The sequence below is a fragment of the Trichechus manatus genome, unplaced genomic scaffold (assembly GCF_000243295.1).
Source record: "Trichechus manatus latirostris isolate Lorelei unplaced genomic scaffold, TriManLat1.0 scaffold00071, whole genome shotgun sequence".
Classification (NCBI taxonomy): Eukaryota; Metazoa; Chordata; class Mammalia; order Sirenia; family Trichechidae; genus Trichechus; species Trichechus manatus.
The window spans coordinates 10,183,817-10,197,505 of NW_004444007.1; the positions used below are offsets into that span (position 1 = coordinate 10,183,817).

Genomic DNA, 13,689 nt, shown 5'->3' on the forward strand with positions numbered 1-13,689 from the left:
ATCTTATATCACTAAGGTAACAAAACCAAAACCCCTTGCAGTCCAGTCAATTCCGACTCATGGTGAGTGACCCTATAGGGCAAGTAGAACTGCCCCACCGAGTTTCCAAAATGCGTCTGATGGATTCAAACTGCCGACCTTTTGGTCAGCAGCGGCCTTGGCTCTTAACTACTGTGCCACCCGCGCTCCGATTACTAAGGTACCCGTAACAAAACAACCCGTTGCCGTTGACTCGATTCCGACTCCTAGCGACGCTACAGGACAGAATGGAACTGCCCCATAAGGTTTCCAAGCAGCGATATTTTGGAAAGACATTCCTTTCTTATGCTTTCTAACATTACGAGACATTCCACAAACATTGCTGTTTAATCTTAATCCGTCCACCTCTTCACTGCATTAGCTATGAAGTGGAACACACTCACTAGATAACTGTTTTCAATATGAGCAGTTTAAGTTTCCTTCCTTAACAGAAAGAATCAATATCCACTGGAAATGAACCACACAGTGCACATTTGAGATTCCAGTGTCACAGCAGCCAAACAGCAAATATTTATTCAGCGCCTAGCTATGCACAAAACTCCGTTGCCTTCGAGTCGCTTCCGACTCATAGGTATGCACAAAACCAAAACCAAAACCAAACACGTTGCCGTCGAGTCGATTCTGACTCATAGCGACCCTACAGGACAGAGCAGACCTGCCCCATAGGGTTTCCAAGGAGCGGCTGGGGGAATCGAACTGCCGACCTTTTGGTTAGCAGCCGTAGCTCTTAACCACTTATAAATCAACACCATCACTTCGTTATACAAGACGCCTGTGGCTTTTCCAAGAAAGGGCCTGCACTCGGCCCAACACGGGAACCCGAGCGTCCCAGCTCGCGCCTCAAGACTCGGCACAGGCTCTTCCGTCAGTTCCGGCGCAGTTCCTTCGGCAGCTCGTCCGTCAGTCCCGCCGAGGGGGAAGGCGGTGGCTTGCGCTTGCCCACGTGGGCCAGTACGCCGCGCTCGGACGTTCGAACCCTGTCGCCCGCGGCCTCGGCCAATGGGTGTAGCAGGCCGCGAGTCCCCGCCCCGCCCCGCCTCTGGGTGACGTCACAGAATCGCGCGGGGCGGTGGGGTTGTCTGGGTCTCCGCCCCCAGAGGTCAACTCGCTGCTAAGTTAACTTCGCCGCTTGGGACTTGTAGCTGTACTCTCCGCCGCCGCCGCCGCCGCACCATGGCTTTCGTGACCAGGCAGTTCGTGCGCTCCGTGTCCTCCTCGTCCACCGCCTCGGCCTCGGCTAAGAAAATCATCTTCAAGCACGTGACAGTCATCGGCGGCGGGCTGATGGGGGCAGGCATCGCCCAGGTGAGCCGCCCGGCGGCAGCGCATCCCGCTCGCTTTACTGCCCACCCGAGGCGGGCTGCGAGTGGCGAGGAGTGTCCGGCCGAGGGGCCGCCACCCACCGGAGACCCGAGGAGTTTTCACCCCACCCCTCCCCTGTGTAGTTGAAATATCTGGTGTCGGGGCCAGCGAAGGCTCAACAGTCACCACTCCCCCAAAGGTTAAGTGCTCTAGGACTGAGCCTCAGTTTCCTCGCGTCTAAATAAGTCCAGCTTCCTCTAGGGACCAGTGAGGCTCTGTGGAGAGCGTGGGTGAAAGTACTTAGGGACCGGCCGTGCAGCGAGAACCAAAAACCAAACCAAACAGGTTTCAGCTCATAGCGGCCCTATAGGACAGAGTAGAACTGCCCCATAGGGTTTCCAAGGCTGTAAATCTTTGGGTGGGTTGGAGCCGCCGACCGTTTGGTTAGCAGCCCAGCGCTTTAATCACTGCGCCAGAGCTGCTTGTGCAGAGAGAAGATAATATATATGCCGCCATAATGTGTTTTCTTCTCGCTCGGTTCAAACAGAAATTTGCTTCCTGAGACCATCATTTTATAAACTTTACTTACTAGCTTTTAACAATGTCTGCAGACTTTGTCAGAGCAGTTACCTGCTCTCCTAAACGGTCTCCCCTTTCTCTCCCGTGTGTTTTCTTCTTTTGCTGGTTAGAAAGAATAATAATAGCCATCGTTTTTGTAGTATTTGATAAGTCATTTAATCAGAGCTTGCTGACCCCCTGGACTCCGTCGACAGCAGCGTGAGGCAAGTTTGACCTTTGACGTGGTGCCCTGTGTGGTGAGAAGTGTGCTAGGTTTACTGCTCGTGGGGGGAAATAAAGCTGCAGACCGGCCTTGTGCCCTGGAGGAGCCTCTAATCTCATTGCACATTTTCAGGACTCCGCCCTGTTCCAGGCCGGCTGTGGTTCAGGGTCGGTTGTGTAGTTGATTATCTGGGGTACTGTAATGCTTGCATTTCATTTATTTATTTTTAACGTTTACATTCCAGCTCATATTGGAGAACTATGATTTTCATATTTGGGCAGATTATATTCTTAACATTTCAACTCTTTGCAACTGGGATTGTTGGGGAAGGATAGCTGATTTTTCTTGGGGGAGGAGCCTCAAGTTCAGTGTTTACAGTCACAAGAGTTAATTTTTCAGTATCTGTTTCCAGTCAAGGGCTCACTTTTATGCTAGCTTTTTAAATAAATCTCTCGCTGTTACGTATCTTATTTTTTTTCCTCTCTGCAAAGTTTTTGCAACATGTTTGATTGCATTTTCGCCTAAAATATGTATTTCTGTAAATGTTTCGCCCTTCTGACCTCTTACAGTCTTCCGTGTCTCTTGCCTGAGATTATGTTTTTGAATATACGTTGCCCTTTTTATTCTGTGTGTGCTATAGCTACCAGATTATGGTGTCCTTATAGTCTGTGTTGTCATGGAGTGGAAAGAAGAAGCCACTTTAACCTAAAAATTGCGGATATTATACTCAAGAGAAAGTTTAGCTTGAGAGCACTTTCATCCCCCTCTTCCACCCAAATCTCCCAAGGTTGTGAGAGTGAGATTTGTGTGGGCAGAAATAAAATATTTAAAACTACATAATATCTGAGGAGCCTTGATGGTGCAGTGGTTAAGCTCTGAGCTGCTAATCCAGAGGTTGGTGGTTCGACCCACCCAGGGGCTCCCCTGGAGAAAGACCTGGTGATCTGGTCCCATAAAGGTTACAGCCTTTAGGTTAAACCCTATGGGGCAATTCTACTCTTGTCACATGGGGTTGCTGTGAGTTGAAAGTCAATGATACCTGACGACAACAACACAGTATCTTAGTAACAAGGTATCAGAGCAGAAAGCCTCTAATAATATTGAAATGGGTCCAGAAAATATTGTGGATGGTGTGCTTGAAGACGTCAGTGGAAGAAGATTAGAAACTGAGTAGAAGGCATCACCACAACTTTTGTACAAAATCAGGTTGCTCAGTTCTTAGAATACCGCATTCATTGTTGGCCACAGAAAGGGGTGTTGCATGAGCAGACAGAGGCAACACATAAAATTACAGGGGTGGTATTGGAGCTCTCTCAGAGAGGGAGGAGAAATGATTAACATTGATGGGGAACAGGCTTGTGGATCAAATCCTTGAGTAGCTGAACCAGGGAGTACCTTTTGAAACTTGAGAGGGAAAAAAGCTATTTGCTCCACAGGTTAGAAACATAATGGAACTTGTCATTCCAAAAGATGGTAAAGACCAGAAATCTAAATAGCGGACAGTCGAAAAGAACAATAGTTCCATGCTTACGTGACAGGGTTTGAGAGTGCCGCATGAGGTGACGGCCGTAATCCTGGGAAGGGGAACCATGCTTTCCTGCAAAACATCTCTGTGTCACTCTCGGCTAGTTGGTTGGTTTCAGCAGTGTTCTCATTCTTTATGCTCCTTTACTGACACAAGCTAAATCTGGTTTCCTTATTGAGTGCCACTGACTAATTAGTTGATGTGTTTTGAGTGCAGATTGGCCCCAGTTCAGGGTAATGGTTGAGAGTTTGGGCCCAGAGTTGGACATGGCCTGAATATCTGCTCTGCCCCATGCTGGCTCTGTTAACATGGGAAAGTTACTGAACCTCTGTGCTTTGGTTTCCTCATCTGTAAAGTAGGACTAATACTAGTATTTGGAGGGGTATGGAGACGATTGACTGACTTAACACATATAAAGCACTTAGCTCAGGATCTGGCACCTAGTAAGAGCTCAGGAGATGTGACTTGTGATTATTATCTTCATTGCAACTATCCTTGTCCTATTGCCCTTTTCCCCTCGTATCCACTCCCATCCCTGATTGTTACTGCTGAAATAGACCCATAATGTTTAAGTGGATAATATTTGACATGATTCTTTGTTCCATCTTGCTTAATTTTGAATGCAAATGCTAGTTGATACTGCAGTTCATTCAGGGACCTCTGAAAAGAGGGTGGACACTTTTTTTCTCCCTCTCATTTTATTGCTAAATCTCAATAAAGCCTTTAAAACATGGCCACAGGTCACGCTACTAATTCACATTTGACTTCACTCTCCTGAACTCTATCTGAAGTAGTTTTAATTTTAAACGAGATACAGTTCTGTTTACCAATTTAATTCTTTAAATCATTTTTGTCATATGTTCTAGTTTATGCTGAGTGGGATGAAAAAAAATTTAAACAGATTTCTGGAGACCTGATAATTCCATTTATCAAAGAATTAAACAGTTTAAGACAAGCAAGGTCCTGCTTAATTACATTTGATCAGCACACAGGCCATTTGTACATTTGTATTCTCCAAGTGTATTTATTTTGCCTGTCATTTCTTTGTTTGTTTTAAATTAAAAAAACAAAACAAAAAACCCCTTAGGCTGCAGGTTAATATTTAAGTAAGGCTGATTTGCTTTATGTGTTTGCCCATTATACACTTCTGACTTGGTTCTGATTGCCATTTTATCTTCAGCTGCATACTTAGGCCGGAAAGGAAGCTTAGAGCATTTAGTGATCCTTGAGCGGGGCACAAGGATTATGTTTTATAAAGGAGAAAAGAAGAAAAAAGAATTTTCTTTTTCTCCAGTTTATAGAATGAATACTGTATAGGCTTTGCCGTTTCCATTTTCCTTTTTAACGTGAAGATGCCAGAGAACTCTCATTAAGTCACTGATGGGGAGAAGTGAGCTCCCTGGGAATGAAATTCCTGCAACTTGATTTCTCAGGGCTCACTGGTACAACTTTCCTTTTAGTGGGCTACACGTCTTTGAGGAAGTTTGTATCTTGAAGGGGATGGACATGAGTTTTTCTCATCCAAAGCTATTTTTGAGAGTGTATCTCTCTTGAAAAGCAAAAAGTTGGCATTTCTTCTGGGGAGCATGGCTTAAGCTATTAAAACAAAGGGGTAGGTCATTCCAAGCTACCAATTCCTGTTACTCTGCAATGTTTGATGAGGACTGAAGTGGACTTGAAGGCTTTTCTTTAGCCACTGAACTTGTTCTCCTGTATCTTCCTCCTGCCCGGAACTCTGAATTTTCTGATGCTGAATAGTGAGCAGGGTTGCTTTGTATTATTATTATTATTTTTGGCTTTATTCTTTTTATTATTATTTTTTATTGTGCTTTAGATGCAGGTTTACAGAGCAAATTAGTTTCTCATTAAACAATACACATACTGTTTTGTGATATTAGTTGCCACCCCCACGACATGTCAGCGCTTTACCCTTCTTGACCTTGGGTTCCCCATTACCAGCTTTCCTGTACCCTCCTGCCTTCTAGTCCTTGCCCCTGGGCTACTGTGCCCATTTAGTCTAGTTTTGTCTTATCGGCCTGTCTCATCTTTGGCAGAAGGGTGAACCTCAGGAGTGACTTCATTACTTAGTTGAAAGGGTGTCCAGGGGCCATAGTCTCCCAGTTTCTCCAGTCTCTGTCAGACCGGTAAGTCTGGTCTTTTTTTGTGAGTTAGAATTTTGTTCTACATTTTTCTCCAGCTCTGTCCAGGACCCTCTATTGTGATCCCTGTCAGAGCAGTCGATGGTGGTAGACAGGCACCATCTAGTTGTACTGGACTCAGTCTGGTGGAGGGAGGCTGGGGTAGTTGTGGTCCATTAGTCCTTTGGATTAGTCTTTCCCTTATGTCTTTGGTTTTCTTCATTCTCCCTTGCTCCAGAAGGGGTGAGACCAGTGGACTGTCTTAGATGGCCACTCACAAGGTTTTAAGATGCCAGATGCTACTCACCAAAGTAGAACGTAGAACATTTTGTTCGTAAACTGTGTTATGCCAATTGAGCTAGATGTTCCCTGAGACCATGGTCCCCAGCCCTCAGGCCCAGTAATTTGGTCCCTCAGGGAGTTTAGATGTGTCTATTGAGCTTCTGTGACCTTGCCTTGGTCAAGTTGTGCTGACTTCCCCATTATTGTGTGCTGTCTTACCCTTCACCAAAGTTACCACTTATCTATTGTCTATTTGGTGTTTTTCTTTCCCACCTCTCCCCTCCCTTGTAACCATCAAAGATTGTTTCTTTTTGTTGGTTAACCTTTTTGTAAGTTTTTATAATAGTGGTCTCACACAATATTTGTCCTTTTGTGACTGACATTTCACTCAGCATAATGCCCTCCAGATTCACCCATGCTGTGAGATGTTTTGCAAATTCATCATTGTTCTTTATCATTGGGTAGTATTCCATTATGTGTATGTACCATAGTTTGTTTATCCAGTCATCTGTTGATGGGCATTTAGGTTGTTTCCGTCTTTTTGCTGTTGTGAATAATGCTGCAGTGAACAAGGGTGTGCATATGTCTATTTGTGTGACAACACTTATTTCTCTAGGATATATTCCTAGGAGTGGGACTGCTGGATCATATGGTATTTCTCTTTCTGGCTTTTTAAGGAAGTGCCATATTGTTTTCAAAAATAGTTGTACCATTTTGCATTCCCACCGTCAGTGCATAAGCGCTCCAGCCTCCCTAGCCTCTCCAGCATTTGTTGTTTTCTTTGATTCGTGCCAGTAATGTCAGGGTGAGATAGTATCTCATTGAGGTTTTGATTTGCATTTCTCTAATGGCATTTCCTCGTGTCTATTAGCCACCTGAATGTCTTCTTTGGTGCAGTGTCTGTTCATATTCTTTACCCATTTTTTAATTGGATTATTTGTCTTTTTGTTGGATTTTCCTGTAGGTTTTAGAGATTAGACCTTTGTTGGATTTCTCATAGCTAAAAATTTTTTCCCAGTCTGTAGGTTCTCTTTTTACTCTTTTGGTGGAGTCTTTTGATAAACATAAGTGTTTAATTTTTAGAAGATTCCAGTTATCTAGCTTATCTTCTGGTGTTTGTGTATTGTTAGTTATGATTTGTATCCTGTATGTGCTAGCGTTGACCTTATTTTTACTTCTATGATCTTTATAGGTTTTGGTTTTATATTTAGGTCTTTGATCCATTTTGTATTAGTTTTTATGTATGGTGTGAGGTATGGATCCTGCTTTATTTTTTTGCAGATGGTCATCCAGTTTTGTCAGCACCATTTGTTAAAAAACTGTCTTTTCCCCATCTGATGGACTTTGGGTCTTTGTTGAAGATCAGGTGATCGTAGGTGGATAGATTTATATCTGGGTTCTCAGTTCTGTTCCATTGATCAATGTGTCTGTCCTTGTACTAGTACCAGGCTGTTTTGACTACCATAGCTGTATAGTAGGTTCTGAGGTCAGGTAGTGCGAGTCCTCCTACTTTATTCTTCTTCTTCAGAAGTGCTTTACTTATCCAGTGCCTCTTCCCTTTTCATAATGATTAGTTATTCCATCTTGTTAAAGAATGCTGTTGGTATTTGGATCAGAATTGCATTGTATTTGTAGATTGCTTTGGGTAGAATTGACATTTTTACAGTGTTGAGTCTGCTTATTCATGAGCGTGGTTTTTCCATGTATATAGGTCTCTTGGTTTTTTGCAGTAGTATTTTGTAGTTTTTTTGGTATAGATCTTTTATGTCCCTGGTTAGATTTATTTCTAAGTTTTTTTTTTGGTGGGCTATTATAAATGTTATTGTGTTCCTGATTTCCTTTTTGTAGTTCTCTGTATTGGTGTATGGGAATCCAACCAATTTTTGTTTGTTTATCTTGTATCCTGCTACTCTGCTGAATCTTTCTGTTAGTCCTAGTAGTTTCCTTGTGGAGTCTTTTGGGTTTTGTACAGTATGTACAGTATCATATCATCCACAAATAGGGACAGTTTTACTTCTTCTTTACCAGTTTTGATGCCCTTTATTTCTTTTTCTTCCCTTATTGCTCTAGCTAGGACTTCCAGCACAGTGTTAAGTAGGAGTGGTGAGAAAGGGCATCCTTGTCTTGTTCCTGTTCTTAAGGGGAATGTTTTCAGCCTCTCTCCATTAAGAATGATGTGTTAGCTGCTGGTTTTTTCTCGATGCCCTTTATTATGTTGAGGAATTTCCCTTCTGTACCTATTTTATTGAGGGTTTTTATCAGGAATGGGTGTTGGACTTTGTCAAATTTGGCTTTATTCTTTATGCCACCGTGAATCGAAGATTTATATTTGCTTGAAAAACAGTGCAGTGGCCTGGGAGAAGTTTCAGGATCACTGGAGATAGGCACAGTCACCTGTGAACTCTCTTTGATGTTTCTTTGTGAAGGGAATGTTTTTATCCCTAGATATTAACTTCTCCTCAAGGGTACGGATGCATCTGTTTGTCAGAAAGCTCCTCCCTCATTTCGTAGGTTGTTGCTCAATTCTTTCTTGGACTGTTTTCTGATCTTAATTGATGTGCTGGACCAGTAAAACCATCTTCTGTGAACATATTAGTCATTGCTCTTGGGGCAGGGTAGGAGATACTGTTATTCCCAGAGGTAGATAGGGTTGACAGGCAAAAAAATAATGCCATGGAAGATGTTTGGACATTTTGTAAAGCAGACATGGCACGTAGTTAGGTTTTGTTTTTTCTCTGCCGTGTTCTAGATCCAGCCTTACCATCTCCTGTCTTTTGTCGGAGTTTCACATTTCCTTCTCCCCACATATCTGCCTTAGGCACACGCTTCCTTGCCTAGTTCTACTGAGACCACAGGAATCTAGAGCTTAGAACTGGTTCATTCCAGTTCCAGTCCCTGCTGAGAACTTGCATTTTCTCAAGATTCCCATAGGGATCTTGTTAAAATGTAGATTCTGATCAGTATATCTGGGGTGGGAATGCAAATTCTCAGATTGGGGATCTTGTTAAAATGTTGATTCTTATTCAGTATATCTGGGGTAGAAAGGCAAATTCTCAGCAGAGGTTTGAACTAGAATGAATTGGTTGGAAGCCCTGCAGGAAACTAATTCTGCTGCTCTCTATTCTGTGTTGCCTCCTGGATTATGCTAATAATGTGATGGTTTCTGGTGTGTGATGTTCTAATGTAGAGGGACAGAAAGAGCTGGCTTGACAGTACAGGCGCTGAGGTGCCTCTGCCCAGGTTTGAGTCCCGGCCCTTCTTGTCCTAGCTTATGAACCTTGGGCAAGTCACTTCAGCCCTCTGCCTCTTTCCTTTCTGGAATAATGGTACTGGCCTAAAAATGTTGATATTTAAATAAGCTAATATGTGTAAAAGTGCTTAGAATAGTATTTGCTGTTGAATAAATACTGTTCAATAAATGTTAGTTGTTTTTATATAGATCCATCAGATCTAATCTGGTGATGATTTAGCTCATTTTAAATTCTCTTAACTGTTTTTGAAGATATTTGATAGAGAGATATGAGGAATTCAAACAGTTCTCAAGATTTTAAGACTAATTGTGTGGGTTGTTGAGAAAGATAATCTTGGTGCTCAGTTGACTCGCTTTTGGGTATTACAATGAGTTCATACATATAAAGTATTTAGAACAGAGCCTGGCATTTAAAAAACACTACAAATGTGACACTTGATTCTGTTTATAGCACTTGGACATCTTCCATCTTACGTGACCATTATAGTAATCATCCCTGCAGAAATGATACTTGCTGTCAAGGGTCAGAGGTAGAGCTGGGGCTGGAACTTGGGTCTCTCAAATCCTGGTTAGCTGACTGGAGATCCCTGAGGCTGAGAATCATCACAGTTCTGCCTGTACCTCTGGCCCCTGCTGTCTTGTGGGGAGAAATGTGGTGCCCTCAGCAAGGAGAGCTGTGGGTATGTGAAACCAACAGACATCCGCTTGGCTTCTCCTCAGCTCTAGGCTCAAATTTAGAGTCAACTACTGGTCATTTCCATCTGGATGCATTACTGCCATCTCTCTGCCCATAAGAAAGACCCAAGCTCACCTTCCAAGACTTAATTAATTCATCATGTGCCCCCCTCCCCTCTTGCCAGAGAGTTTCCTCCTTCTGTTATTGTCATTGTTGTTCTTCTAGCCACATACACTTTGAAGATGGGGTCGTGGTCAATGTCTCTTCCATCCTGAAAAAAGCTTTGTAGCTTTCCTTTCTGAGGAGGGCTCTTTCTTCTGTTTCCTTCTTTGTATTTCCTGGACCAGGCCCTGTCACTTGAATTGTGAGAGCATCCTAATTGGTGCTTTCAGCAAAAATTAAAATAAAAAGCCCACTCATCCTAACAAGCCTTGACAGGTTAATCTTCCTAGAGAGCAGTTTGGGTTTGTGTCTACCTAGAAAGTGTCCATCATAACACATCTTTCAGGGATTCTTAAATGTAACCAAGACTTGGTTGAGATGCTGTCGATATGTACAGCTACCCCTTTCCAGGATTTGTAGGAGGAGGGAAGAGAGAGTCCTGGGAGAAATAGAGTTATTTCCTCTACATTACCAACTCTGGATGCTTACTGAGTTTTGTTTTTAAATGATGTATTTAACAGACTTTTCATCTAAAAATGGAGGCACATTTTCTTGGCTGTTTAGATATACTTTTGAAATACAAAGATATAAGTCTAAAACAAAGAGGTCAGCCAATGAATTTAACTGTTTCAAGAACAAACCAGCTGGTCATGGTACTGATGGTGGTTGGAATTCTCAACAGAATGCCTTTTTCTGATTGTTGAAGTTAGTAAATATAGCTTATGCTGATGGCAGAGTTCAAAGTATTGCACAACCAAAGATTGCATAAACCCAGAATTGCCAGCCCTGAGAAAGGCAGCTGATTTATGACTTTTACTCTGTGGATCAAATTTTGAGAACCCAAAAGGGTGGCCCTTAATGCAAAGGCACAGCAAGCCTCTGAGCACAGTCAGTTCAGGGAGAGCACTGACTCAGTGTACTTATTCTGGGCATTGGGAGGAAGACCAAACTCAAGTGGTAGGTGGTTCACACAACGTTGAAATTTTTCAGAAACAATGTGATCGTGATGACATGCAGCTCTCCTATGGTGTAGGGGCAAATGAGACACCTCCGTACCCCCTTGGAGCCGTGTTGAGGAGGAGAGGATGGGAAAGAGACTAGTCACTGGACCAATTGATGTAACTCTCACAAATTCCTACTCCACGTATGCTTCAGAGAAGCTGCTTCACATCTGGTCATACGTTTGGAAAAATATATAAATTCATCATGCTTCTGCTTGGCATGTTTACTTGGCTCTGTGGCCAGATTACTCACAGCGTTTGACAAGTGTACTATTCACTCAGCCTATTTTTACAGCTCTGAAGCACCCTTGTCTAAAAATACTTCCTCTCTGGCTAAACTTGCTTTCCACCAAGCCTAGAAAAGTCATGAAGCCGACGACATACATAGCCTTCAAATAAAATTTCTTCCGTTGCAGAGTCCTTGTCCTCCAGGCTTAGCAGTGTGTAGGTCACTGTAATATAAAACCACAGTTCTTAATGGGTTGCCTTAAATTATGGTCACTCAAGCTTAAGTAGTGATGGAAATGATGCCAGAGATCGCATGATAGAATTTTTCAAGACCAAAGAGTTTTCATTGCAAATACCTTTTCTCAACAACATAAACAGCAAGTATACACGTGGGCCTCGCCAGATGGGCTACACAGGAATCAAATCGACTATGTGGAAAGAGAGGATGGAAAAGCTTAATATCATCAGTCAGAACAAGGCCAGGGGCCAATTGCAGAACAGACCATCAATTGCTCCCATGCAAGTTCAAGTTGAAGCTGAAGAAAATTAGAACAAGTCCATGAGAACCAAAGTAAGAACTTGAGTATATCCCACCTGAATTTAGAGACAATCTCAAGAATAGATTTGACACATTGAACACTAATGACCAAAGACCAGGCAAATTGTGGAATGACGTCAAGGAAATCATACATGAAGAAAGCAAGAGGTCAATAAAAAGACAGGAAAGAAAGAAAAGACCAAAATGGATATCAGAAGAGACTCTGAAACTTGCTCTTGAACATCAGGTAGCTAAAGCAAACGGAAGAAATGATGAAGTCAAAGAGCTGAACAGAAGATTTCAAAGGGCAGCACAAGAATACAAAGTATTATAATGACATGTGCAAAGAGCTAGAGATAGAAAACCAAAAGGGAAGAACACGCTTGGTATTTTTCAAGCTGAAAGAACTGAAGAAAAAATTCGAGCCTCAAGTTTCAATAGTGAAGGATTCTATGGGCAAAATACTGAACGACACAGGAAGCATCAAAAGAAGATGGAAGGAATACACAATGTCACTGTACCAAAAAGAATTGGTAGATATTCAACCATTTTAGAAGGTAGCATATGATCAGGAGTCGATAGAACTGAAGGAAGACATCCAAGCTGCACTGAAGGCATTGGTGAGAAACAAGGCTCCAGGAATTGACGGAATGCCAATTGAGACGTTTCAGCAAATGGATGCAGAGGTGGAAGTGCTTACTTGTCTATGGCAAGAAATTTGGAGGACAGCTACCTGGCCAACAGACAAGAAGAGATCCATATTTATACCTGTTCCTAAGAAAGGTGATCCAGCCGAATGTGGAAATTATTGAACAGTGTTATTAATAGCACACACAAGTAAAATTTTGCTGAAGATCATTCCAAAGCAGTTGCAGCTGTATCGTCAGGGAACTGCCAGAGTTCAAGCCTGATTCAGATGAGGATGTGGAACCAGGTATATCATTGCTAATGTCAGATGGATCCTGGCTGAGAGCAGAGAAGACCAGAAAGAGGTTTACCTGTGGGTTTGTTTTTTTGTTGTTGTTGTTGTACTTCAGGCAAAGGTTTGCAGAACAAATAGTTTCTCATGAAACAGTAGTACACGTACTGTTTTATGACATTTGGTTAACAACCCCACGACATGTCAACCCTCTCCCTTCTCGACCTTTTTTTTGGTGAAAATATACATAGCCAAAGATACAGCATTTCAAAAATTTCTACATGCACAGTTCAGTGACATTGACTTCATTCTTCCAGTTGTGCTGCTGTTCTCACTTTAAATGAAGGTTTACAGAATAGAATAGTTTTTCATTAAACAGTACACATGTTGCCCTATGACAATGGTTAACAACCTCACAACAGATCAACACTATCCTTACTCAACCTTGGGTTCCCTATCACCCGCTTTCCTGTCCCCTTCTGCCTTCTAGCCCTTATCTCTGGACTGCTGTGCCTCATTAGTCCCATTTGGTTTTATGGGGCTGTCCACTCCTTGACTGAACGGTGAACCTCGGAAGTGACTTCACCATTGAGCTAAAAGGGTGTCGGGAGCCATACTCTCAGGGTTTCTCCAGTCTCCTTTAGGCCAGTAAATCTGGTCTTTTTTTTTTTTTTTTTTTGGGTTAGAATTTTGTTCTACATCCTTCTCCGGCTCTGTCCAGAACCTTCTGTTGTGATCCCAGTCAGAGCAGCCCGTGGTGGTAGCTGGGCACCATCTAGCTGTACTGGACTCAGTCTGGTGGAGGCCTTGGTAACTGTGGTCCATTAGCCCTTCAGACTAATCTTTTC

The 13,689-nt window shown here is 42.7% G+C and overlaps 1 protein-coding gene across 1 annotated transcript in view; it reads left to right on the plus strand.

Annotated features, from left to right (window-relative positions):
- The first annotated feature begins 1,146 nt into the window (after nucleotides 1-1,146).
- Nucleotides 1,147-13,689, plus strand: part of HADH (hydroxyacyl-CoA dehydrogenase) — a 55,007-nt gene continuing 42,464 nt past the window's right edge. Inside the window, exon 1 of the mRNA XM_004380223.2 lies at nucleotides 1,147-1,344. Coding sequence (XP_004380280.1) covers nucleotides 1,213-1,344 — 132 coding nt within the window. The 5' untranslated portion in view covers nucleotides 1,147-1,212. The remainder of the gene's footprint in view (nucleotides 1,345-13,689) is intronic.